The sequence below is a fragment of the Thermothelomyces thermophilus genome, chromosome 1 (genome assembly GCF_000226095.1).
Source record: "Thermothelomyces thermophilus ATCC 42464 chromosome 1, complete sequence".
In the NCBI taxonomy this organism is placed as follows: domain Eukaryota; kingdom Fungi; phylum Ascomycota; class Sordariomycetes; order Sordariales; family Chaetomiaceae; genus Thermothelomyces; species Thermothelomyces thermophilus.
In genome coordinates, this window is record NC_016472.1 from 10,103,183 (window position 1) to 10,124,989 (window position 21,807).

Genomic DNA, 21,807 nt, shown 5'->3' on the forward strand with positions numbered 1-21,807 from the left:
GAGTGTTTTTCCCCCTCCTCCTGCAACACCGGGCCTCAGTCCAGCAGAAAACCCAAGGGAATCAGTCAGTCCACCTGGCCCGCTTGGAGTTTGGGTTACTACGCCGTCACATGCAGTTGCCTCGCATGCAATTAGCAATCCTCGGGCGTTAACACTCGTTAGCTGCAGCCAACACTGCGAACAACCAATGGGCCAAAACTCGCCTGCGGGCCCGGCTCTACCGGTCCAACCGCAGACCCCGGGAACCGGTATCGACACAATCCATAGTGGAGGAGATCCGGTTCTTGTTCTCTCGCCAGGGGTCACGCTCACGCTCGGCCGGGATGCGTTGCTCTTGTCCGGTATGTGATCTGTTTACCAAAACGGGCGCGCGCGCAACAACCACGAGCTAATGCGCTCTTCTCTTGTCCTCTACACACAGGCCAGCTCTCCACTAAGCGCAGTCGCTCATGCGTGCCGTGTATCGGAAACTTAGGTGAGGGCCCCCAAGCTCAATGTTGAAGTCCTCCCCGGCCTCTATGGCCGTTGCTAACACCGTGTCCAGGGGCCAATGGCACACCAGGCAGCATACCTTACTACAACATCCTTTGGGCTGAAATTACCAGCGACCGCAGGTGGCTCCTGATCGATTATGCTGACGAGACACAATCGGACTGCCTCGAGGTCCGCAATGCCAAGTTCGCCATCCCGGAGTTTGTGGCCGAGCAGACGCCCGCCGAAGTGGGCGACCAAGTCGCGCCCTGGGTTGACCGCTTGTTGGACCGCGCTTACGGCAGTTCAGTTCGCCAGAAGCGAGCCTGGGTACTGGTGAACCCGCATGCTGGTCCCGGCGGCGCCGACAAGATCTGGGAGAAGGAGGTGAAGCCCATTTTCGAGGCTGCGCGCATGCCAATGACGGTCGTACGCACTGCCTATTCCGGCGAGGCCGTGGACCTGGCTCGCGACCTAAACATCGATGACTACGACATTGCCATTCCATGCTCAGGGGATGGTCTGCCACATGAAGTGTTCAACGGGCTCGCCAAGCGCCCAGATGCCCGCCGCGCCCTGTCCAAGATTGCCGTTTGTCATATTCCCTGCGGGTCCGGTAACGCCATGAGCTGCAACTTGTACGGCACCCACCGGCCGAGGGCGGCAGCGCTAGCCATTGTTAAGGGTGTACCGACGCCGCTGGACTTGGTCAGTATCACTCATGGGGGCAAGCGCACCATCAGCTTCCTCAGCCAGGCGCTGGGCTTGATTGCGGAGGTCGACCTGGGCACCGAGCACCTACGATGGATGGGCGCCGCCCGGTTCACCTGCGGCTTCCTCATGTTGGCCCTGCAGAAGAAGACATACCCTTGCGATATTGCTGTCAAGGTTGAAATTGACGACAAAGAGGAAATCAAGAGACACTACCGAGACCATATCACGCAGAGAAGAAATGAGCCTCCCAAGCCCGCCGAGTCGCAAGATGCCGGCGCCAAGCCGAGTGGCGGCTTTCCTACGAACACCAGTCCGCTTCATAATGATGATGACTTAGGTCTTCCGCCCCTGAAATACGGCACCTCTTTGGACAAGCTGCCTGAAGGGTGGGAACTTATCCCCCATGAGAAGTTAGGTAGCTTCTACTGTGGTAATGTGAGCATTGATCCTCAAGACGGCAACTCAATGACTTCCTCGCTGACGAGTTGTACAGATGGCCTACATGGCGCCGGACGCCAATTTCTTCCCAGCGGCACTTTCAAATGACGGCCTTATAGACCTAATAACCACAAATGGCGACATTTCATTTTTCAAATCGGTCAGCATGCAGCTAGACGTTGAATCTGGTCGCTTCCTTGACAACCCGCTCGTGTCATACCGCAAGGTCTCGGCGTACCGCATCATCCCGCGCAACCAGGATTCCGGCCACATCAGTATCGACGGCGAGGCTATCCCCTTCGGGCCATTTCAGGCCGAGGTTCACCAAGGTCTCGGCCTAACCCTATCCAAGACTGGCGCATTCGAAGCGCCGGGTCCTCTCAATTAATTATATAGTGACCCCGAGCGGGCAGCATCCGGCCGTATTGCTTCTGGAAGTGCTGTGGATTGAAAGGAAACTTTGCCTGTAATCCTTGCCTATTACGAGCAATGGACACCGGATCTGACCACCCCGGTGCGCCGCGTAAAGCTCTGGCGCGGTACCCTTGAGCGTCAGGACATGGTCTCCCGTGTCCCCCTTGGAAAGATCGGAGATATTGGTGAGGCAAGCTGCACACGGCTGGCGCCCGTCATAAGCCGCGATTAAGTTTTCGAATGCATCTGGCTGGAATTCAATATATCCCGGCCGTGCCTGTTCCCGCATTGCGAATGTCAGATGTAGGACCCTTGTATCTCTCACATTGGGCAGCCCGCGGTTTGAGGTGAACAAGCAAGGCCGGTTGCGAGATGCGACGATTTTGAATAGCTCATTGTCCTCCCTAGTCATCAAACCCGTCCCAATCCGCACCATCATCTTGGCCATTACCTGTGTCCCCGCCCGATCGAGCGTCTGGTTCTGGTCTCCTTCTGGCAATGAGACGGTCGTCAGCCAGCGACTCCTTGGACCTGATGCGCACAGCTGGACTAGTTGTCGCTTCCTCGAGGGCATCGATCTGGTCCGAGATCCTTTGGGTGATCTGCTTCGCTTCCATGTCATCGTTCTCAAGCAGTCCTGCCTTCTCCGCCTCATCAACCCAGATATCGAGGACGTGCAGCCTCATTCCTACCGGAATCTTCAGAGTTATGTTGGCATCCTTGCCGTCCCCGTCGGTCGCCCGCTCTATCCTCGCCTCCTCCTCGAGGGCAAGTGGCCACTCACCCAGCAGTCCCACTATCACGTCCACCTTTCCCGCATCCCAATCGGAAACACTATTCCCTTTCCCTTTCTTCTTTCCTTCTTCATTCCCGCTCCCCTTCTTCATCCACTTGAACCCCGCTCCGACTACTCTCCTGACGAGGAGAAGAAATTTCTCCATCCGCAGCACATCGATCCCGGTCCACTCACGCGCCATGGTCGCCCAGAACCCGCGCAACCATGTCTCGACAGCCTCGCGCGGGAGGATGTAGATGAGATCGGCTAGCTCGTTGCATAGGTTTTGCTGGGGAATGGCGCGGTCGCACATCCATAGCGCGTAGAACAGGCCCTTCCACAACTTGAGCACCTCGATGGGAGTGAGCGCGGATGCCACTTGCCGGGCGGAGAGAAAAGTTCGGAGAGAGGAGAGGGCTGAGGTGCGTATTTTGCGGTCTGGAAGAGAGGTTGACCGGGTGTCAGCGTTCACTGCAGGCATAGGAGGGGGCTCGCGGGGTGGAACAAACCGCTCGAGGCGAGGTTCTTTATGAAGGGCATGCTGCGTTCTTGCGACGCCATTTTGCCTACGTCTCCCGAAATATTTGTGCCGGATTCGCAAACCGTCGACGGTTTCAGGGCTTTGACACCTCCTAAGAGGAAAGAATTGAGGTGTTGGACAGGTCGCCGACTGATTCCTGCAACTGGCTGATAAGATTGCGTTTGCCCTCACTGAAATCCTGTCCGCCCGGCAGAAAACTCGCTGGTCAACGTGGGGCGCGGGTGGCTCTACTCACATCACTGTGGCCGCCAAACGCCTTGTCCCCTCAGGTCGGGCGCGCGCGGGGTCGCACCCCCGGGGGAATTTGACGGCCAGATAGAGCCAGCGAAAAGCTTCAGTACCCAATATCAGCCCACCACCTATACGCGCGCATCGCGCGTATAGATAGCTATATACTTTAAGATACGTAGATTTGAACTATACCACCCGATTGATAATGCGGGTAATACGTATAGAGATATTGATATCAAATGTAGTTTTTTAGACTTTTGAATGTCTTTCCTTGGCATTTCTTGGCATTTTTCTAACAAATAGGAAGGTATTTTTTTTAACTATCAATATCTCTACGCGTATTACCCGTATTATCAATCAGGTGGTATAGTTTAAATCTACGTATCTTAAAGTATATAGCTATCTATACGCGCGATGCGCGCGTACAGGTGGTAGGCTGATATTGGGTGTTGAATTGTATGTTGAACTTCCCCTGATTTCTGGCTCGAGCCGTATTGGTGTGGTATGCGTCCGCGCGCGCGTATGTGGGGGGAGGACAAGGCGTTTGGCGGTCACAGCAGTACGGAGTACTGTAAGGCGCAACGAACCAGGCGCGTCGTTCTCAAGGAAATTTCGTCAAACGCCAGTTGGTTACGTCCAATCAGCAGTTAGCAAATACTTCCGTGCCTGACAGCATCAATGCCAGGGAATATCCATCCTAGCGTGGTAATCCGGACGTACAATGGTATATATCTTCGTACTTACCACCAAAATGACCTTTTGACACGAGGCGTGCGTACATTACCTACCTTAGGTACGGAGTAGGTACCACGTCAAATGTGTTTTCCCCGAAATAGGTGTAGCTAGTCACGCTAGTGTATGTAGTGGCTCACTTATTAGAGCAGCCTTCCCAGGGTTTGACAAAGATGTCTCACATGCAGGTCGCAGAGAATGTACTCGGTGGTTGGTGCTGACGAAATTCAGTTCCATTGTCGGGAGAATGGAACTTGAATTTCGTCAGCAGCAAATACCGAGTAGGAAGAAAGGAGAGCCGCAAAGTTCAAGCAGCTTCTTGGGTGTTCTGGCAACCACACCGCAAGGGAGGCCTGGCTCCCCGGTGATTGTGCTAATCTATGCCTATAGAGTACGAGATGAAGACTTGAAGTTGCTTCTCGGGTTGGTTCTCAATTTCCGTGACCGGCACTGAGTAACTACGGAGTACCGCTCGTCAGAAAACCACAGGCAGTGGTGACAGCTTCATGGACGAAGCAAACGGAATTCCTGCCCCCCTTCCCCCCCTTCCTCCCCGGCCCTGGCCTGTTTCAGAGTCGTTCCACGATTAGATTTCGCGAAGGCTCAACACTGGTTGAGAAGATACCGGGATACGGAACGAGACACAAAGTAGGGTTCGGCGGTAGCTTTACATCAAGCCTGCCTTGGCGGGCTCGATTGTATGTACGTACATGGACTGATGCAAGAACCGCAGGAGAACTCCGAGGCTCTGGTATCACGCAACTCAATGGTCAATTGATTAATTCGTACACTAGGAACCATGTCCGGAGGAATGGAACGAACCAATGCAATTGTCTTCTGACCCGTGGCACGGATCTTCGCAGCGCATGGGAGCCGAGTCCCACACCTCCAGTTACCCCAGACATGGCCCGATGGCTCAGCTTTCCACAGTGCGACGCGATCCTTGGGTGCCCATTTGCCTCGGCGTGGCTCGGTGCGCTCCGGCTTCACGTGCACCTTGACGGTTTGATGATTGACCTTCAGAGCCGGATCTCTGTTTAAATACAAACAGGCTGGCCTTTTTCTCCTTGTTTGTTTTCTTAGATAACCGTACAGCATACCCAAAGAGAGATATTCGTCGTTGTTTTCATTTCGCGTACCCTCATACTGATGATCCTGTGACGACCTTGCCGTGCCACGGTTCTGGACTCGGAAGTGCTCGGCGGCGTCGCACCACAATCAGACGGCTCTCGCTCATGAATCGCGCAGCTGCCCTGCATTTCGCACCTGCAGAAGAAGCGAGGGGTGTGAGCTTGGCTTAACGGACCAACGGCAAGGCGTCAGACTCTAGGCGCATCCGTCCGCTGTCGGCTGTTCGGAGGACAAGATTAAGCTGCCGGTCCTGCCACTGGAGCGGTTACAGGGTCACAGTGCGGGGGGTGGGAAGAAAGTACGAGACCGGAAGAAAGGCCAGTCGTCAAAAGCCGCAGCCATCATACCTAAAAATGGCGTCCGAATCATCTCGTCGCACTAAATCTCCCTCATCGCCGACTCTCCAACCCTCCTCTCCTCTCTCCCGCCTCCAGAGTATCGCAAAACACATGGCGCCGACGTCAACAACGAGCTTCCCCGCTGAGGTCGTACCTCAGGCCCCCGAGGACCCCCTCTTCGGTCTGATGCGGGCTTACAGGGCTGATTCCAGTCCAAACAAGGTTGATCTGGTACGCCGAAACCCCCTTTCCTCTCTAGGGGCTGTCTCTGTTTGCAAGCCGGCTCGCAGATAAGCTTAGGCAGGCTAACACGCCCCGTCCCCCAGGGAATTGGCGCGTATCGTGACGATAACGCAAAACCCTGGATTCTACCAGTGGTCAAGAAGGTGCGCGCATTTTTTCGAGGCTGACGGAATCCCAACTTCCCAATTCCGAAACGCCGTCTGCCACCGGTTCCGGCGGCTTGGGACGCGTCTTGGACAGCAGCCACGCTGCCTGCCCCTCGATCAATTTACCCGCCGCCAATCCCCCCAATTGCCCCTCCCCCGCACACCCCCTGCCGAGCAGCGAGCTGACAGTTTCCCCGGCGTACTAGGCCGATGAGATTTTACGCAACGATCCGGAAGCCAACCACGAGTACCTTCCGATCGCCGGCCTCGCATCGCTAACAAGCAAAGCCGCCGAACTCCTGCTCGGTCAGTCCGCACCGGCCATCGCCGAGAAGCGCACCGCGTCGGTTCAAACCATCTCTGGCACCGGTGCCGTCCACCTGGGCGCTCTCTTCCTCGCCAAATTCTACAAAGTTCAGGGCGCCAACCGCACCGTCTACGTCAGTAACCCGACCTGGGCGAACCACCACCAGATCTTCACGAATGTCGGCCTGCCCATCGCCACTTATCCGTACTTCAACAAGAACACCAAGGGGCTAGATATCGATGGCATGAAGGCGGCGCTTGAGCAGGCCCCTGATGGGAGCATAATCCTCCTACATGCCTGCGCGCACAACCCGACCGGCGTCGACCCTACCCCTGAGCAGTGGCGCGAGATTGCCCTGCTGATGAAGGCCAAGAGACACTTCCCCTTCTTCGACACGGCTTACCAGGGCTTCGCTTCGGGAGACCTAGACCGGGACGCCAGCGCCATCAGGCTGTTTGTCGAGGAGGGCTTCGAGCTGGTGATTGCCCAGTCTTTTGCCAAAAACTTCGGCCTCTACGGCGAGCGCGCCGGTTGCTTCCACTACGTGGCTTCCCCCTCTGCCGATGCCGCCAGTGTCACGACGCGCGTGGCCTCGCAGCTGGCCATTCTGCAGCGCTCGGAGATCAGCAACCCCCCCATCTACGGCGCCCGCATCGCCTCTATCGTTCTGAACGACCCGGCGCTGTTTGCCGAGTGGCAGGAGAACCTCCGCACCATGTCGGGCCGCATTATTGACATGCGGAAGAGACTCCGGGCCAAGCTCGAGGAACTCGGCACTCCTGGCCAGTGGAACCATATCACGGACCAGATCGGAATGTTCAGCTTCACGGGGCTTACCGAGCCTCAGGTGCTCAAGCTGCGGTCCGACTACCACATTTACATGACCAAAAACGGGCGCATCAGCATGGCTGGTCTGAACTCGAAAAATGTCGACTACGTCGCAACGGCTATAGATAAAGTGGTTCGGGAGGTGCAATGACTTGGTACACATGGGTAGCAGCGTCAGTTCCTTAATGGTGGCGGGGACCGTGAATTGCTGGGACACAGTGTTGCTTGCAAGGGTTTTATCTTCGTTTGTGGCGTCGGAGTGGCTCTAGTTGGGCTTTTCGGTCACTCTGGCTCAAGCTAGAGGTGTCATCAGAGACAAACTTCATTCAACATCGGGCACCATCATCAATCGCGGCCACTACTACCATTAGGCATCATAACTTTTCAAATCCCCCAACGGGGCTACTGTTCGAACTCCCCAGATTACTGCTTGTCTCTTCGGGAAGTCCGCGTAACGACTCAGCAGGTGAGAGAGAGCGAGACAGTATCACACGCCGATCAAACATGAAGTCCACGCGGGCCGTCGAGTCCACCGTCTTGATTGTGCGATGCCTCCTTTTTTATTGTTGTTTTACACTCCCTAAAGACAGCATGATGCCATGACCCCGTTGTCCCGATCCCCGTCGTTCTGCATCGAGAAACCAGCGGCAAACTTGCACGAAGTTACAGAGCTCGTGATTGCCTGAATTCGCGGCTAGAGCTTGTATGCGAGCCACGAGAACACCTAAGCCCCGGGCACAGCAGCAAGCTCCGACTCAATGACTTCTTTTACTTTTTGCGCCAGCGAGCCAATAGCGCCGTCCAAGGCCTTTCGCAACCTCACCGCTTGCTCCAGAATCTTCGGGTGGTCCTTGTTGATCGCAAGTGCCGCCTTTAGACAGCGCAGGGCCAAGAGGTATTTGCCTAACAAACAAGCGGTCAGCTCACACCCACAAGGAAAGGAATAGGGTCAAAAGGCGAAGCTTACCCCTACGGATGAAGACCTCAAAACCGGCAATCTGGCCCTCGATGTTTTTAGGGCTAAACTGGAGCAGGTGCCACAGGAACTTCATGGCATCCCCGAGAGGATCCGTCGTGGCGGCTAGCTTCAGCCCGTTTGGATCGTCATCCTTCTTCTTTGCCTCCTCGCCGTCCGCGCTCTTCTTATTTGGGTCCTGTTTGGCGGCCTTCTCGGCAGCCTCGCGTTCGGCCTTCTGAGCCTCCTTCTTGGCTTTCTTGGCCGCCTTTTTCCTCTCAACAGTATCGTCGCCGTTCGAATGGCTACCATCCGCACCATTAGTGCCATTCTGAGGTTTGTCATGCATCGACAAGTAGAGGTTAACGGCGTCCAGCGCTGCCCGAAAGTAAAAGGGGTGCTCCCGGAGGCGGTCTTCCCAACGAATCAGCTCAATGTACGCCCGGATCTGGCCCTTGCGCAAGGAGAAGCTGTGGAAGTCGAATTGGTCCTCTTGCCAGACGTCAAAAATGTTAAAGACGGTGTGGTAGCGCTTGAGGGCGAGGCCAATATTGCCCCGCCGCTGCCACGCCTCGCCGTCCTCGGTCAGGAACCAGATACACTGCATGTCTGTCAAATCGGCCAGGGGACCTCCAACTGTCTCAGCTCGAGTGAACAAGCCGAGAGTGGCCAATGCCTTTTCGTTTTCGTTGTTCCGCAGCTGGTACTTCGCAGCCTTGGAGTTGATGTAGCGGTCTTTCGTGTCCAAAGAGCGAGCATAGTCCATTGCTTCAGCGGCCTTTGCAATCTCACCCTGGTGCTTGAATATCCTGGCCTTGGTCATGTGGAAGTCGACATTTTGGGGATCCAGCTCAATAGCTTTCTCGACAAACTCGGTGGCCCTAGAGAGATCGCGCGACATGTGATAGTTGTAGTGCTGCGCCAAAAAGTACAGGGCTGCACCTTCGCCCTTTGAGCTATCGCCGTTCGTTTGCCCATCCGTATGTGTGGTGCCACTCCGCTCCCTCAAGTACTCCTCAGCTAAGTCTGGCAAAGTATCCTTCTTGAAGGGGTCCGAGTACAAGTGTTTGAGGTTAGCAAAGGTCGAGGGGACTCCCTTGTCAAACATCAGGGTCAAGTACGCCTTGGCAGCTGTGCGGAAGCGTTCGCCTTGCGAGCACGTTAGCAAAGGCACCCGCCAGGATAGTGATTCCAGACCTACCAGACAGGAAGTCCAATGGAAGGCGCTTCGCAGCGTCGCAGCGGGGGTTTTTGGCGGCGTACTCGTCATACACGGCCTTGCGGGCGACCTCGTCGTCAGGCGCTGTTCCCAACGCGTCAACCAGGCCCTTGTAGTAGTCCGGATGCTCGGCGTTCCTATCCAACAAAGCCCGGTATGCTTTTGCGGCTTCCTCTTTTCGGCCAAGTTGTGTTAGGTAGCGCGCTCGAAGCTCCATCACTGCTAATCGGTCCAGGCAGTTCTTGCAGTCCGTCTCCAAATGTTCCAAGGCCCGTTCAAAATCTCCCATCTCGGCAATGATTGAATTCTTGTACAGGAGCGCCTCCGAGTTCTCGAGGTCGGTCCTCAAAGGAGCAGTCGTCACGGACTTCTCGTAGGTGGTGAGAATGTTCTCGGCCTGCTGGAGGTTCCCATCCAGGTGGTACGCGATGGCAAGGGCCGTCCAATTCTGACGTAGCTGAGGTCTCGACTTGAGCATGAGGAGCCTGCTCTGGATGTAGCCCGGGTAGTCGCGCATCTGGATCTGAAGCACGGCCAGGTCTCGCTGGATTTGGTGGGAATCGGGCTCGAGCTTCAGGGCGAACTTGTAGGCCTTGATGGCCTCGTCAAAGTTCTTGTTCGCGCGGTACAAGATGCCGTAGACGTGCCAGCAAATGTACGACTTCATATCAATGGTCAGCGCCTCCTTGGCAAGGGCAAAAGCCTCCTCTGTCTTGCCCTGAGCATTGAGGATGAGGGCCTTCATCGACATCGTGTCTCCATGCTTCGGGTTCTTCTTCAAAATCTGCTCGGCGGCCTTCAAGCCGCGCTTGTACTGCTTGTCCTCATAGTGACGGATGACCGTACGGAAGAGGTTGGCCTCCCTCGTGCTCAGTGTTTGCGGCATCGGGCCTGAATTGCGGGGTTCTGTGCGTGGGAGGTGACGGAGCCTGAGGCCGAAACCAAGCAATCGACACAGGAGCTCGACGGAGCGCTGGGGTCACGACGGCGATCAGACGAGAATCTGGCGGAAGGTAGCCGTCGTTGCGCGGTGCAGAGTACCTCGGGCGCTCTGCAGGTGGAAGTTGATCTGGCGGATGGTCGGAAGAGAAGACGGAAGCTGAGGTTTTGTTGTGGGTCGTGCTCGGAAGGAAAGGCTTGCTGCCGCACAGATGCAGGCGCAGAGCCCAGTCGACGTGGATTCGGTGCTCCGGCCCTTGTTCCAACGGCGAGTCTACTTTTGCGGGGGACAATTGGGCGACTGCCGATAACCCTCACGCGGCGCACCAGCTGAGTCAATGTGGTGTTGCTTGCAATTTGCAGATTGGAAGCGGCACCGAGAACGTACTTTCACGCTTGGCAGCAAAGGCGGTCGCCAGCCCCACCATGAACCTGGCCGCCGAATCCGTCATGAAAGTTGAGCTCCAGGCTGGCTTGGCACACCGGGGGAGAGGGGCAAAGGGCCGGGCGTCCTGCAGTACCTAGGTTGCGATTATTGTACATTATATCTTACTATGCCCGGTATATTTTTTCCAGTGCCGAAGCGAGTTTCGAGAACCGGAGACCTTTTTGAACCACATACGTGTAGCTGCGCCGTGACGTACAGGTCCAGGGTCGATCAGCAAAACCCGAACCGGGGGTGCATGCAAGACGTGTCAGCGACTTTCGTGAGAAGTATTCTTTGCCCCCCGCCAGCTCTCCAAGGCCTGCTCCCAAGCCATGTCGGTTGAGCCACCACATCTCCGTTGGATCACATCCCAGGTCCTGCGTCGCACAATGTTTTCTACCCCCATTTCCTGCCGAAGAATATGAGCCAGCTGCTCGGTTCGGGCCTCGCGCGGGAAGTAGCGCGCCGAGTACGGATCTAATCTCTCATCAATAACACGCTCCCGATTCCTTTCGTTCTCGGCTTCTCTCAGCGCTCTCTCTGGGTCGTCGGGATCCGGGCTCGTGGCGACCAACGAGCAGTAGCTTATGACATCGGATCTGGTTTGCCACGAGGGGAAGAGCACCTTGTCCTTGAACGCATTGCACGCCGCTGCGTCTATCTGGTGCGAGAGCGGTTGGGGACCGAATCGAGTCGTTGACGTTGGGTCGAACCCTGCCTTAGCCGGCGTCTCCAGTGCATTCAATTTCTGATTGATAGTGTCGTCAACGGCACTTCGTGATAGTCGGAGAAAGTCTGCCGCACAGTCAGCCAATGCCGGTCCCAGGAGCATGTGAGGGTGCCCCTACCCCGAAGAGCGGTCGTCGAGAAGCAGAGCTGGGGGGTTAGAGGTGGTAAGGAGGAAGGCTGGGTCATGACGCTGGGACCCGAGGGGTCTGAAGCACTTCGTGGTGCGGCGTCCCTCGACCGAGTCGCCCGTTCTGTCCACAGGATGCTCGCCACCGTGTCGAATTACGGGCTCAACAGGGGATACAATATCTCGGATTTTCGGCTTAAGGCGAGTTCCGCGCTCATGAGCTGGAGGAGCTTTTGCGGCAGCACTGTTTGCCAGGCGAGTCGCAAAGGCCAGAGAGAGAATATCGACGTGAAAAGATAGAACCCGAAGCAGTGGCGTCACTCCGCGTCTCGGTGAATCCACTGCAATCCGATTGGCCAAAACTCCCTACACAGGTGCAGACAAGCATCCTCGTTTCTCCTGTTCTCCTCAACCTAAGGTACCAGTGCCAGCACTCTGCTACCCTAACATATGCTTGCATCATTTCCGTTGTGTGTTTCTTCTAAGGCCCGCTAGATATACCTTCGGACAGAACAGCATCACGCGATTGTCTAGGGGGATGCTAAAACGGGCTCTTGGCTCGCGTTGAACTCCGTTGTTCTCCATGGTTTTCCTCCTCTCTTCCCTTTCTTTTCCTCCTTTCTCTCGAGGCTATATGACCACTAAAAAAGCTATGTCAAGGACTGCCCTAGGCCTTTCAGGATGGTCTCGGCACCCTCAGGATCAAAGTAAGACTATACGTTAGATGTAGCGTTATACGATTCTTTAAACAAGTGACGTCCCCAGGTCCTGGTGTCTTAGGGAAGCGTTGGCTCGTCTTTCAGGGATTGAAAGATTGTGTCGTCAAACTCGGGCGCAACATTACGCATTCGAGTCTCTTAATCTCCGCCGGCTGCTAGCTAAATCGATCCTCGGCAGACAAACGACCCCGGATGATACAAGGGACAGATGCTCAGAACGAGCGCCAATATACCTAGGTGCCCTTCTGAGCGTAGACCTAACACACGTAGCAGGCCGAGGCGTCCTCAGACGCAGATGTTATCCCAGGCGGTAACACGGGCTCCAGCAATTGAGCAATCGGGAGAGGAGTTTTCAGCGCGCATAGGCCCTCACCCAAGTCTTTCCCATAGTGGCCATGATTGAGAGCGCGAGGACCAGCGTTTGAGTGCAAGTGTGAGCGAGCCCACTGACGATCCCGTAATCCGGGGCCGGTCCAATGTCTCGTACTGTGTGCGTACAGAAGAACCCGTGTCGGGCACATTGCGGCGAAAGATGCTCTCAGATGCATGCATCGACATGAAGGTGCAGAGAAGTCGGGCCGCGGAGCCGAGTCGACTGAGGCTGCCCCACCCCGGTAGCGTTAAAGGGCTGCCCCGACACGGAGAATGAACAACATCTGCTTTCCAGAAGCTGACGGTTCGTCCTCCGAACTGCTTCTGGCATACAACGGCTCCATCCGGGCACTGCTGTGCAACCGTAGGATGTTCCAGAAGGCTAGGGAGACTCCCATTGTTGGTTCAGAAGCGCAAGGAATCCCTTGGTGCTCTAAACATCGAGTCCCGTCGCCTATGCACAAGACTGAAATCGGATGTCGAAGCGCGCCTTAGCGGCCGTCACCACCCAACGCTCAGGGGCAAGGGAGGAAGGAGGGTCCACCGGAAGCCAGTAACCCAATGCCCGGGCGATTAAAGCCTAAACTGCCACATGGATATCAGCCAAAACCCAGCAAATTGTCCGACAGCCCTGTCCTTGGTTGAGAGAGCGGGATCAGCTCCTATCCGCGCTGCCAATGCTCAAGCTCTTCCCGTCCGCCCGGGAACAGCGTGGCAGTTGAAACGATGAGGATGGATGGCGGTCGCCGGTGCGGCCTATGCGTCTATAATCTGTACACTGCACAAGAATGGGAGTTTGTTTGTCAAGGCCTGTCCATCTGCGTTTCCAGGAGAGATGTGCCGTACGCAGGAGAGGCCGAGGTCAAAGAGCGGGTTAGGCAATAGCTGGGGGCGCACATTCGTACGCTGTTAGCCCGTGACGATCATAGCAGGATTGTCCTAAACGGCGCATCGACGGCCGGCATAGTTGCCGGTACTTGGAGACACTCCCCCCTTATTCCCTGCGCCCGTGAACCAAACTATCGTCTCTGCAGGTAGCAGTAAAGGTCAATTGGAGGGAACAGCGTGGTATAGGCACCCGACCCGGACGGGCAGGCTCCCGAGGAGCTCCCGAGGAGCATCTGTTTCTCGAGTCCAAGGAGGAAAAAAAAGTGCGAACACCAAAAAAAAAAAAAAAAAAAAAAAAAAGGTGACAGCGGTGATTTCGACAACTGTTCAGCCAGCCGCTCACACCGACCAAGGGGTTGCCCGTGGTGCTTTAGAGATTTCGTCCCGAGCGGTAACTTGACAGATGACCCAAGCCGGGACGCTCCCCGAGATGGTCTCACTCTCTAACCTGTATACGTTTGCTGTAGGATAGCATCCCATGAAGCCTTCCAAAGAAGCGAGACAGCACGACGATATAGATTCTCGTTCCCATGGAGGTGTTTTTTATTCGAGGCGTCATGTAGGGCTAGCAGGGCTAGGTTGAGGATGGGTTGAAGAAACAGGCGTCTGCAGTGCCTCTGCAGAGGCCATATCTTCCTCCCCACGCTTCGAAGACGAAAGTCTTGATCCAAGGCCAAATGATACTTCCAGTACTCCGCAGACGCGAAGCCCTGTGAGAATAAGGCGTCAGTTCGGCCATACATACAAATCCCTGCAGGTGGCGGCGAAAGCACCCCGACTTGCTTTTGTAACGGGCACCGCCGCGAGGCAATATAGGTTGGTAATTAGTCGCTTCGAGTAAAGGACGCAGTCAGTGGCTTCCGGTCACTTTCCATCCCTTGTCAAGGCCCGTGAACTGCCAGCAGAAAATGACAAGTCCAATGTCAAGCCAAGTGGTACACTACGTGTGGGACCAAGCCCAAGGATCCCGAGAGTGGTACGTGGAAGCAGTCGATCGTCTTGTACCGAGGGATATATATATGGACAGGCAGGGACGACCAAATGGCGAAGAACTCCGAACGTTTCTTTCGCCGTCACCAGCATGGCTCTCCCAGACATCACAAGAGCATGAAGAAGAGCGTCAGAGATGATGGCTCGTTTCCGATATAACTCGGCACCGGATGGAAATATGCAGGTATCAGAATTAAACCACCACTTAGTTTGTGCCCCTAACTATGTTACTTCGAGTCAACAAGCCCCAAGGTATTGTCCATACATGTCGTGTAGTACTCCGTAGGGTAAGGGAAAGATAACTCAACTTTACACCATACCGCGCGGTTGGGCGCCAATTCGGTGCTCTGCTTGAGAGCTGGTCTTGCTTATTTCCTGCTGCTGGGTCCAATAGACTCTGCCTCTGTTTCCAAGTACGGATTATTGTGCACGTCGTGCTTGGTGCGTTTGAGATTCTGCGTGGGCAGGGGTTGGCTAATGCACGGGCCACTTTAGCCTCTTCCGTTGATCCACCTTGCTCTCGGCTGGTGCCTCCAACGATCCGTTGAGCGACCCACCCGGGCTGCTTCCACTTTCCCTCTCGTTCGCTTGTGCCCGTCGGCTCCAACGAGGGTGCAGCAGAGCAGATAGCCGACCTCTTCTGGGCCACAGCATCGGTTCCCATTCAGCCAAATCTCTCGTCTGTCACGTTTGTGGGCTAGGTACGAAGTACAGTTTGGCTCAACCGCATCGAGAGCCGGGGGGGGTTTGTCCACACGACTGGGGGCCGTGACGCGACCGACAAGAGTACGAGCGAATGTCAGGCCGAGCAAGTTCATTCTCTCTGCGCGGTATTCCGTACTTCGTACACCCCTCCTCCCCTCCCCCCGAAATATTTAGGCCCGCTTCATTTTCGACGTCCGTTGGACCTGGTCAGGGGGGTGGGGAGGGGCGGGCAACTCGGGCTGTTGGTCCCGGACACCCATGGCAGCCCGCCCGGTCGCGGGCAAGACTATTGGGCGAGACTATTGGGCGAGAAGAACGGTCCGTCCAGTGCCCATAAAGGTGCGTTTTGCATGATAGTTTGCGTCTAGAAGCCACCAAATTAAAGGGTGGACGGCATACAGCATACTTGGCAGGTCACTGTATCTCTCACAGAGAAAGCACATAGTAAGGACTGTTCTGGCCAGGATCGATCGTGCATGTCTGCCTCGAACGGGGGGGGTTCAAAAAAAGCCCGACGAAGAAGATTGGCGGGTGCTAATCAGAGCAAGGGGTGGTGGACTTGGCTGACGGGGTTGCGAGCCTGCGAGGAAGGTACCTACCGGGAAGGGACACCGCGCCCTGCACCTCGCCAATCGAAAAGTAAAAGGTACCCCACGTAGTGTACGTTAGGTAGCCAGAGTATGGGATAGGTACTGTACCTACATGCCTGATCTTTGCATCGAGGTTGTGCGCGCTGCTGCACATTGTTGATGAATTCGAGGGAGCAGAGCAGCCACACCAACAACAGGCAGGTCACAGGAAAGCCGGCCCCGGGTCGCGTCTTTGCCCTTGTCGTCCTTTTTAGGCCATGGAATCGTGGCTCCATAAAAAATTCTAATTAAATTCCCAACCATGGCTCAACCCCCCGAAGCTGCCCCGTTACGACTGCAGTCGTCTTTGGACTCGGCTCCTGTTCAGCCGCGTGTGCAGCCAAACCTCGACGCGCTTGTTGAGCAGTCGTCTCCTCACAGCCAGCACCAGCACCAGCACCAGCACTTGAGAGAGCACGACCAGCAGCAGTCACGGCAGCCTCAATTCCAGCTCCAGCACCAGAACTATCCACCACTTACCCTATCGGGCGCACAGCCACACGGAGCGCCGCAATCCGGCGACGCGCCGGCCACAAGCAGCAGCGCCGGCCATTCCAGCGTTCGGGGCACAGGCAGTCCTGGCACCGGCGGCGAGAGGGCCGGGGTGGAAGGGGTCTCGCCGGTTGTCGACGCCAACTCGAACAATCTCTCGTCGGTTGTACATCATTCGGATACCGCGCCAGCTGTTATCGGCACCCGGGGCGATACACAACACAAGGGCGGCGCGCCAGGCCCAGCGCCATCTCCCTCTGACATGTCCAACACGCAACCGGGGCCCGGGCCCGCTCGACAACCGGTGACATACGCGAGCGCGCCCCCTTATCCGCAAGCCGGCATGTCTCCCGTCTCGCAGTACATGTACTCAACACAGTCAATCCCGTCCGACCCCTACCGACCAAGTCCGACCACTCTCCCGAGCATGCGAACACTCGACCACAGACAACCGCAGGCACAAGCGCAGCATGGAATTCCTTTGGGGCCGCACATGGCAGCCCCGACAATGCCCGCACCTGCCCCTGCGCACATGGGCTACTATGGTGTACACCCACACCTGTACGGCCTCCCGGACCCAAGTGCAATGCGTTTCGCCATCCCCCCTGGAATGGCCCACGATCCGCGCATTGCTTTAAGTGGAGGGAGACACAAAAAGGTACCAGCGCAGCAGCATCAGTTTTCCTTTTCCGAGTAGACATTCAAAGTTGAGACTCTTCGAGTTGCTAACCAAGGGCGTTTGTGGTGTGGCGAATAGGAGATCAAGCGGCGGACAAAGACTGGGTGTTTAACCTGCCGGAAGCGAAGGATAAAGGTACGTCCCTCTCACTCGTTTCTCATTATGTACTCCTAGCGTCGCCTTTGTTTAGTTTAAACCATCCCCTGCCTGGGTCTTCAGGCTACGGTGCCGTCGCAAGTCTTGTTGGCTGGACGGCTAGGTCGAGGACGGATATCCTGCGAAGTACACCTGTTTGATTTGGCGCCATATTGCCTAACCTCCGGTTCACTTCTGCTTCTTTTTCTACTTGTTTTCTCTTCTTCTCTGCTTTCTTCTCTGCTTTCTTCTCTGCTTTCTTTCTCTCCTTTTTCTTTTTTCCTTTTTGTTTCGTCTTTCCTTTTCTTCGTTTTCGCCGAATGGAACTGAGAAATCCGGTTAATCCCTCTTACCCTTTTCGAAGACCCGCCTATTCGACACACCCCAGCCAACTTTTTCGTTTCTCTCGCCTAACGTTAATATTGACTCCATTTCCTAGTGCGACGAAGCCCATCCAACCTGCAACAATTGCAAAAAGTCGAAGCGTGAATGCCTCGGATACGATCCTATTTTTAAGCAACAGCACGGCCCAACAGCCATACAGCCCGCTCCGAGCTCTCAACCCCCCGCCGCCCCTTCGACTGCGGCACAAACACCAGCTGTGCCATCGTCCGCCCCGCATCCCTATCAAACGTCGTATCCGCCCCCGCTTCCGTCCAGCGTTGTTCCTGACCCCGCCGTGTCCACGGCTCCGCAGAACATCAAGACGGAGCCAAGCTACGACTACTCGACCGCCATTGACCCGGCGCTCCAAGAGGGGGACTCCGCTGACACCGCGGGCACACGGGTCCCTCGATACCAACAGGGCAACGTAGCTGCAGGTGCAAGCCACGGTATTAGTGGCTCGACCGATTTGCCAGGTGGCCCCCCCTCTTCTACCAACCTGTCAGCATTCTCTCAGCCTCAATCGGGGAAGATCATGTCCGCTCATACAGTTTCTCCAGCAAAGAGGATGAAGGTCGATGAGCTTATTGCTCTTGGTGGCGTGCCACCCCAGCCCTCAACTGCCCCGCCGTCTCCCGAAATGCTCTCCGAAATCACGAAACTCTACTCCGAGATTTACTCCCCAGGGCTCATTCAATTCTTCGAGACGCGTTGGTACGATTTCACGAAGAACCGGGCGACAACAACCAATTCCGCAGCCATAATCCACAACAACTCCGCCCTTGTTTCTCTCTTCGCTTCGTTTATCCAGACAATATCCAAGGTCAAGACTACCGAGCGTGCGGACATGGTGCCTTCTGAACTGCTTGAATCCTCTGTCGTCTGGTCCCTTGCCCGCCTTCCTCTTGCAACTACGCTCACCCAGCGCCCACAATACTCTGACTCAGTCCCTGCTGAAGATGATCCTTGGGAGGCTCGCGGCCGCTTACAGGTGTTCGAAACTCTCCTGATTGGCGAAACACTGACAGCAAATCCTCTCTCGCCCCCGCCGCCAGGTGGCAACCTTCACCCGTTGCGCCGGAATGAATTGGAATTCTGGTATCAGCTGGCCAAGTACCTTCTCCAGGCTCACTCGTCTGGCTCGCCTGCGGATACGTCCATTAGGGAGCAGTGTCTGGGTGCGATGAGAGATCTGTTAGATGGTCGGGAGAACCGCGATGTTCTGTACAGCATCGCGGTAATGAGAGAATACACGGCTCATTGGGACGCCTTCAGCATTGAGCAGAATGTGCCCTCGCATCTGGAAGAGTCGGACCCCCGCAGCAAACTCGCTGTTGCAACTAGATTCATCCGAGACGAGTCCAGCACGGCAGGAGGCACTACCAACGTAGTGCGCCGTTTCGCTGAGCTTGCCTATCGCGCCTTTGTCCGACCGGGCGCCAACGTGAATAGAAGCGGAGGCGTGAATTGAAGGTGGTTAGTTGCAGTGAAACCCGCCGAACTGGTTAAGTCATTGTCGAGTTTGTCGACCTGTTTGTGACTGGTTGGGTGAGGAGAAGGCCATTTAATTTCGAGCAGGTGAGAGGGAGGAGGTGGAGAACAGGAGAGGGAAGAGAGGGAAGAGAGGGAAGAGAGGGGGAGGAGGGGGGGGAGGGCGGAAGGAATCCGCATCTCGTCGAGTTCTTATATTCGACGTTGTTTATTGTTCGTCTCTTGGATGGCTTTCTATGAGCCGCTTGTACATCATCACATAGAAGGGCTGTATCAGGATATCATCTGCGGTAGTGGCGTTCCCGAGGGAACAGGAGTTGTCCATGCCCGAACCCGGCCGTGGACCAAAAGGGAATCCGACGATGTTGCACACTCTGTCGAGACAAGTCCGGTTCTTTGACAGGTACTAGGAAACAGGGCCGTCCAGGTGGCGACTCGCCCAGTAGCAATGAGCAGCGTGATAGATGACAACGAGCGGCCTATGCCACCAGCTATGGTATTTTGGTTTCCGAGTGTCTCCACATGCGGGTGAGCCGGAGTCTCTTTGCGGCCCCTTCTCAGTCCCACAGGCCCCTCTGCTCTGGGACGATGCTTCGCAGCTTCCCCTGTTCGATGGCCATGCGAAGATTACTGATGGCCCTAGAAATATGCGCATGTCAGATGTCTAATCCAGCAGCAGTCTCAACCCTCCGAGGGAAGAGACGTAATTCGTTACTCTGTACACTCACCACTCCTCCATTTTGGTTTCGGTTTCGATTGTCCCTGTCAACACAACGTCAGACACATCGTTCCGGGTCGGTGTGCGAGGGGAAGAGTTTGCGACCGGAGAGACAGTCTCGGAAACACAGAGCTTTCCCGAGACAGCCGCAAACAGCAATGGTCATTGCTTACAGGTGCCCATGTGCGGAACCAAAAGGACACGGGGGTTCGAGAGTAGGCCCGGATGAACGTAGGGCTCCTGCTCGTAGACATCTAGGCCCGCCGACCTGACGTGTCCCGAGTCGAGCGCCTCAACAAGCGCTGCCTCATCCATGATGGCTCCCCTGGCCGTATTAACAATCACGATGCCCTTCTTCATCTTGGCGAACTCTGCTCGAGAGATGATATGTCGGGTATCTTTCTATCGAGAATCAGCAGTGGCATGGCGGAAGGCATGGCGAAAGGGACATAGGATCTCCTTACATTCAGTGGCAGGTTCAGGCTCAGAACATCGCTTCCTGCCAGCAACTCGTCGAAATCAACGTACTCCGCTTCCAGCTCCTTCTCCACGCTAGGTTCTAGCCTTGTGCGGTTGTGGTATCGAATCTTCATACCGAACGCCAACGCCTTCTTGGCCATGTTACGGCCAATGCCGCCCATACCAAGGATTCCGAGCACCTTGCCTTGAGGATCGTTCCCCAGAGCGGGCGCGGGGGAGCCTCGCCACTCTCCAGCACGGAGTGCCGCCATACCGACAGCCAGGTTCCGGAGCGCGCCCAGGAGGAGGAAGATTCCGATATCTGCCGTCGCGTCGTCTACCGACGTGGGCGTATTGGAGACGCGAATGCCGTGTGCCGTGCAAGCCTGGACGTCCACCTGATCATAGCCCGCGCCGTTGTGGCAGATGAAGCGGAGCGAGCGAGGGAGCGCGCCGAGAAGCTCGCTGTCGACCCTCCCTGTCACGTCGAAGCTTTCAAACGTGCGGTAAGCCGCAATGCAGCCATCGAATGCCCCAGAGGATGCCTCCTCAAGAAAGGCGGCTCGGTTGGTTGATTTGGGCGTGACTACATCAGCAATCTGCTCGATAGAGGCCCATGCCGAATGAGCACTGTTTCTCGGCGGTTAGCTGCTTCCGCCATCGAAGAAGTGACGACGACTACCCACGACGAGGAGAAGCCGCTTTGATGATACGAGCATTGAAGAGGCAGTTTTCTTTCTTTTCCCTTCTCTCTCTCGAGTCTCTCTCTCTCTTTCTCTCTCTTGGGGGAAATAAAAAGCTCTGCATCCCTTGTCCGGAGATCTCGTTATAAATCGCCCCTGTGCGCCGATAGATGTGCCCTTTCCTCTCTCTGTGGTGCCAGCCTCGTGAAGGTCGAATCTATGATGCAGAGGCGAAAATGCAATATTGTACTTACTGCTCAATAGCACCCAGCAACAGTACTCGCGGTCGCTCTCCTTCGATAAGAGACATGATTATTGATATGTCGGATGTTTCCGGCGAGGTAGCTTTTTCTGTAATGCCGGACAAGAGAGGATGTAATGATCCGTCGGGTTGGAACAGCCTGGATGTCGAGGTTGATAAACAAGGCGTTGTGATTCGAAATGGTTAGGTCAGATCCTGTACTCGTGGAAAGCGGATTTTGAGATTGACATTGAACAGGCCCCGCATCGGCCGCGTATCACCACCACTTGGTACGCACTAGGGCTGCTCCTCCACGTTGCGATCCCCGGCCGATCGCGCGATTGGCTATTGCTTCCCCAGCCGCTGACCGGCTCCTGCGGCCGGCATCGGGGATCTGGCTTTGTTAGTTGACCAGACAGACAGAGCAACTACGACGAGCGACGAGCGGTTCCGGAAAGCGTGGTCCGGAGCTGCCGCGCCTTCGCATCGACCCCTGGGACAGACAGCTCTACGATGC

General features: G+C 55.8%; 7 protein-coding genes across 7 annotated transcripts; 3 read left to right on the forward strand and 4 right to left on the reverse strand.

Annotated features, from left to right (window-relative positions):
- The first annotated feature begins 17 nt into the window (after positions 1 to 17).
- Positions 18 to 2,226, forward strand: MYCTH_2299645 (uncharacterized protein). The gene is made up of 4 exons (XM_003660819.1): positions 18 to 341; positions 422 to 475; positions 545 to 1,620; positions 1,679 to 2,226. Exons 1-4 carry the CDS (start codon positions 188 to 190, stop codon positions 2,009 to 2,011), a joined length of 1,617 nt encoding a protein of 538 aa, XP_003660867.1. The 5' UTR covers positions 18 to 187; the 3' UTR covers positions 2,012 to 2,226.
- Positions 2,227 to 3,704, reverse strand: MYCTH_2299648 (uncharacterized protein; the record flags this gene model as incomplete). Its single annotated transcript, XM_003660820.1, has 3 exons — positions 3,589 to 3,704; positions 3,322 to 3,489; positions 2,227 to 3,250 (listed from the first exon to the last, which is right to left on the reverse strand). Coding segments are annotated over exons 2-3 (857 nt in total), but the record flags the coding sequence as incomplete, so codon positions are not given.
- Positions 3,705 to 5,428: 1,724 nt separating this feature from the next.
- MYCTH_2314321 (uncharacterized protein) lies at positions 5,429 to 7,731 on the forward strand. The gene is made up of 3 exons (XM_003660821.1): positions 5,429 to 6,016; positions 6,112 to 6,171; positions 6,381 to 7,731. Exons 1-3 carry the CDS (start codon positions 5,897 to 5,899, stop codon positions 7,458 to 7,460), a joined length of 1,260 nt encoding a protein of 419 aa, XP_003660869.1. The 5' UTR covers positions 5,429 to 5,896; the 3' UTR covers positions 7,461 to 7,731.
- Positions 7,732 to 7,833: 102 nt separating this feature from the next.
- On the reverse strand, positions 7,834 to 10,521 carry MYCTH_112850 (uncharacterized protein). Its single transcript, XM_003660822.1, has 3 exons — positions 9,466 to 10,521; positions 8,277 to 9,413; positions 7,834 to 8,212 (listed from the first exon to the last, which is right to left on the reverse strand). The coding sequence occupies exons 1-3, from the start codon at positions 10,367 to 10,369 to the stop codon at positions 8,034 to 8,036; spliced, it is 2,220 nt and encodes a 739-aa protein (XP_003660870.1). The 5' UTR covers positions 10,370 to 10,521; the 3' UTR covers positions 7,834 to 8,033.
- A 222-nt stretch (positions 10,522 to 10,743) lies between these two features.
- MYCTH_2299655 (uncharacterized protein) lies at positions 10,744 to 12,072 on the reverse strand. Its single transcript, XM_003660823.1, has 2 exons — positions 11,698 to 12,072; positions 10,744 to 11,644 (listed from the first exon to the last, which is right to left on the reverse strand). The coding sequence occupies exons 1-2, from the start codon at positions 11,762 to 11,764 to the stop codon at positions 11,118 to 11,120; spliced, it is 594 nt and encodes a 197-aa protein (XP_003660871.1). The 5' UTR covers positions 11,765 to 12,072; the 3' UTR covers positions 10,744 to 11,117.
- Positions 12,073 to 16,077: 4,005 nt separating this feature from the next.
- MYCTH_2299657 (uncharacterized protein) lies at positions 16,078 to 19,382 on the forward strand. The gene is made up of 4 exons (XM_003660824.1): positions 16,078 to 17,158; positions 17,258 to 17,314; positions 17,754 to 18,174; positions 18,259 to 19,382. Exons 1-4 carry the CDS (start codon positions 16,271 to 16,273, stop codon positions 19,167 to 19,169), a joined length of 2,277 nt encoding a protein of 758 aa, XP_003660872.1. The 5' UTR covers positions 16,078 to 16,270; the 3' UTR covers positions 19,170 to 19,382.
- A 183-nt stretch (positions 19,383 to 19,565) lies between these two features.
- On the reverse strand, positions 19,566 to 21,445 carry MYCTH_109533 (uncharacterized protein). The gene is made up of 5 exons (XM_003660825.1): positions 21,304 to 21,445; positions 20,372 to 20,996; positions 20,081 to 20,309; positions 19,918 to 19,951; positions 19,566 to 19,828 (listed from the first exon to the last, which is right to left on the reverse strand). Exons 1-5 carry the CDS (start codon positions 21,357 to 21,359, stop codon positions 19,747 to 19,749), a joined length of 1,026 nt encoding a protein of 341 aa, XP_003660873.1. The 5' UTR covers positions 21,360 to 21,445; the 3' UTR covers positions 19,566 to 19,746.
- Between the last annotated feature and the right edge of the window lie 362 nt (positions 21,446 to 21,807).

What these genes read in the sequence shown, in the direction of transcription:
- MYCTH_2299655 (XM_003660823.1), bottom strand. Translation starts at nt 11,764, where the DNA reads ATGACCCAGCCTTCCTCCTTACCACCTCTAACCCCCCAGCTCTGCTTC. An exon ending in CTCGACGACCGCTCTTCGGG is followed by an intron (nt 11,645 to 11,697) that starts GTAGGGGCACCC and finishes ACTGTGCGGCAG; the next exon opens with ACTTTCTCCGACTATCACGA.
- MYCTH_109533 (XM_003660825.1), bottom strand. Translation starts at nt 21,359, where the DNA reads ATGTCTCTTATCGAAGGAGAGCGACCGCGAGTACTGTTGCTGGGTGCT. An exon ending in GCCTGAACCTGCCACTGAAT is followed by an intron (nt 20,310 to 20,371) that starts GTAAGGAGATCC and finishes GATTCTCGATAG; the next exon opens with AAAGATACCCGACATATCAT. An exon ending in GGTTCCGCACATGGGCACCT is followed by an intron (nt 19,952 to 20,080) that starts GTAAGCAATGAC and finishes TTGTGTTGACAG; the next exon opens with GGACAATCGAAACCGAAACC.
- MYCTH_112850 (XM_003660822.1), bottom strand. Translation starts at nt 10,369, where the DNA reads ATGCCGCAAACACTGAGCACGAGGGAGGCCAACCTCTTCCGTACGGTC. An exon ending in TCCATTGGACTTCCTGTCTG is followed by an intron (nt 9,414 to 9,465) that starts GTAGGTCTGGAA and finishes CGTGCTCGCAAG; the next exon opens with GCGAACGCTTCCGCACAGCT. An exon ending in TGAGGTCTTCATCCGTAGGG is followed by an intron (nt 8,213 to 8,276) that starts GTAAGCTTCGCC and finishes CTTGTTTGTTAG; the next exon opens with GCAAATACCTCTTGGCCCTG.
- MYCTH_2299645 (XM_003660819.1), top strand. Translation starts at nt 188, where the DNA reads ATGGGCCAAAACTCGCCTGCGGGCCCGGCTCTACCGGTCCAACCGCAG. An exon ending in GCCGTGTATCGGAAACTTAG is followed by an intron (nt 476 to 544) that starts GTGAGGGCCCCC and finishes CACCGTGTCCAG; the next exon opens with GGGCCAATGGCACACCAGGC. An exon ending in GTAGCTTCTACTGTGGTAAT is followed by an intron (nt 1,621 to 1,678) that starts GTGAGCATTGAT and finishes CGAGTTGTACAG; the next exon opens with ATGGCCTACATGGCGCCGGA.
- MYCTH_2314321 (XM_003660821.1), top strand. Translation starts at nt 5,897, where the DNA reads ATGGCGCCGACGTCAACAACGAGCTTCCCCGCTGAGGTCGTACCTCAG. An exon ending in GTCCAAACAAGGTTGATCTG is followed by an intron (nt 6,017 to 6,111) that starts GTACGCCGAAAC and finishes CCCGTCCCCCAG; the next exon opens with GGAATTGGCGCGTATCGTGA. An exon ending in TTCTACCAGTGGTCAAGAAG is followed by an intron (nt 6,172 to 6,380) that starts GTGCGCGCATTT and finishes CCGGCGTACTAG; the next exon opens with GCCGATGAGATTTTACGCAA.
- MYCTH_2299657 (XM_003660824.1), top strand. Translation starts at nt 16,271, where the DNA reads ATGGCTCAACCCCCCGAAGCTGCCCCGTTACGACTGCAGTCGTCTTTG. An exon ending in GCCGGAAGCGAAGGATAAAG is followed by an intron (nt 17,315 to 17,753) that starts GTACGTCCCTCT and finishes TCCATTTCCTAG; the next exon opens with TGCGACGAAGCCCATCCAAC. An exon ending in TGGCTCGACCGATTTGCCAG is followed by an intron (nt 18,175 to 18,258) that starts GTGGCCCCCCCT and finishes CAGTTTCTCCAG; the next exon opens with CAAAGAGGATGAAGGTCGAT.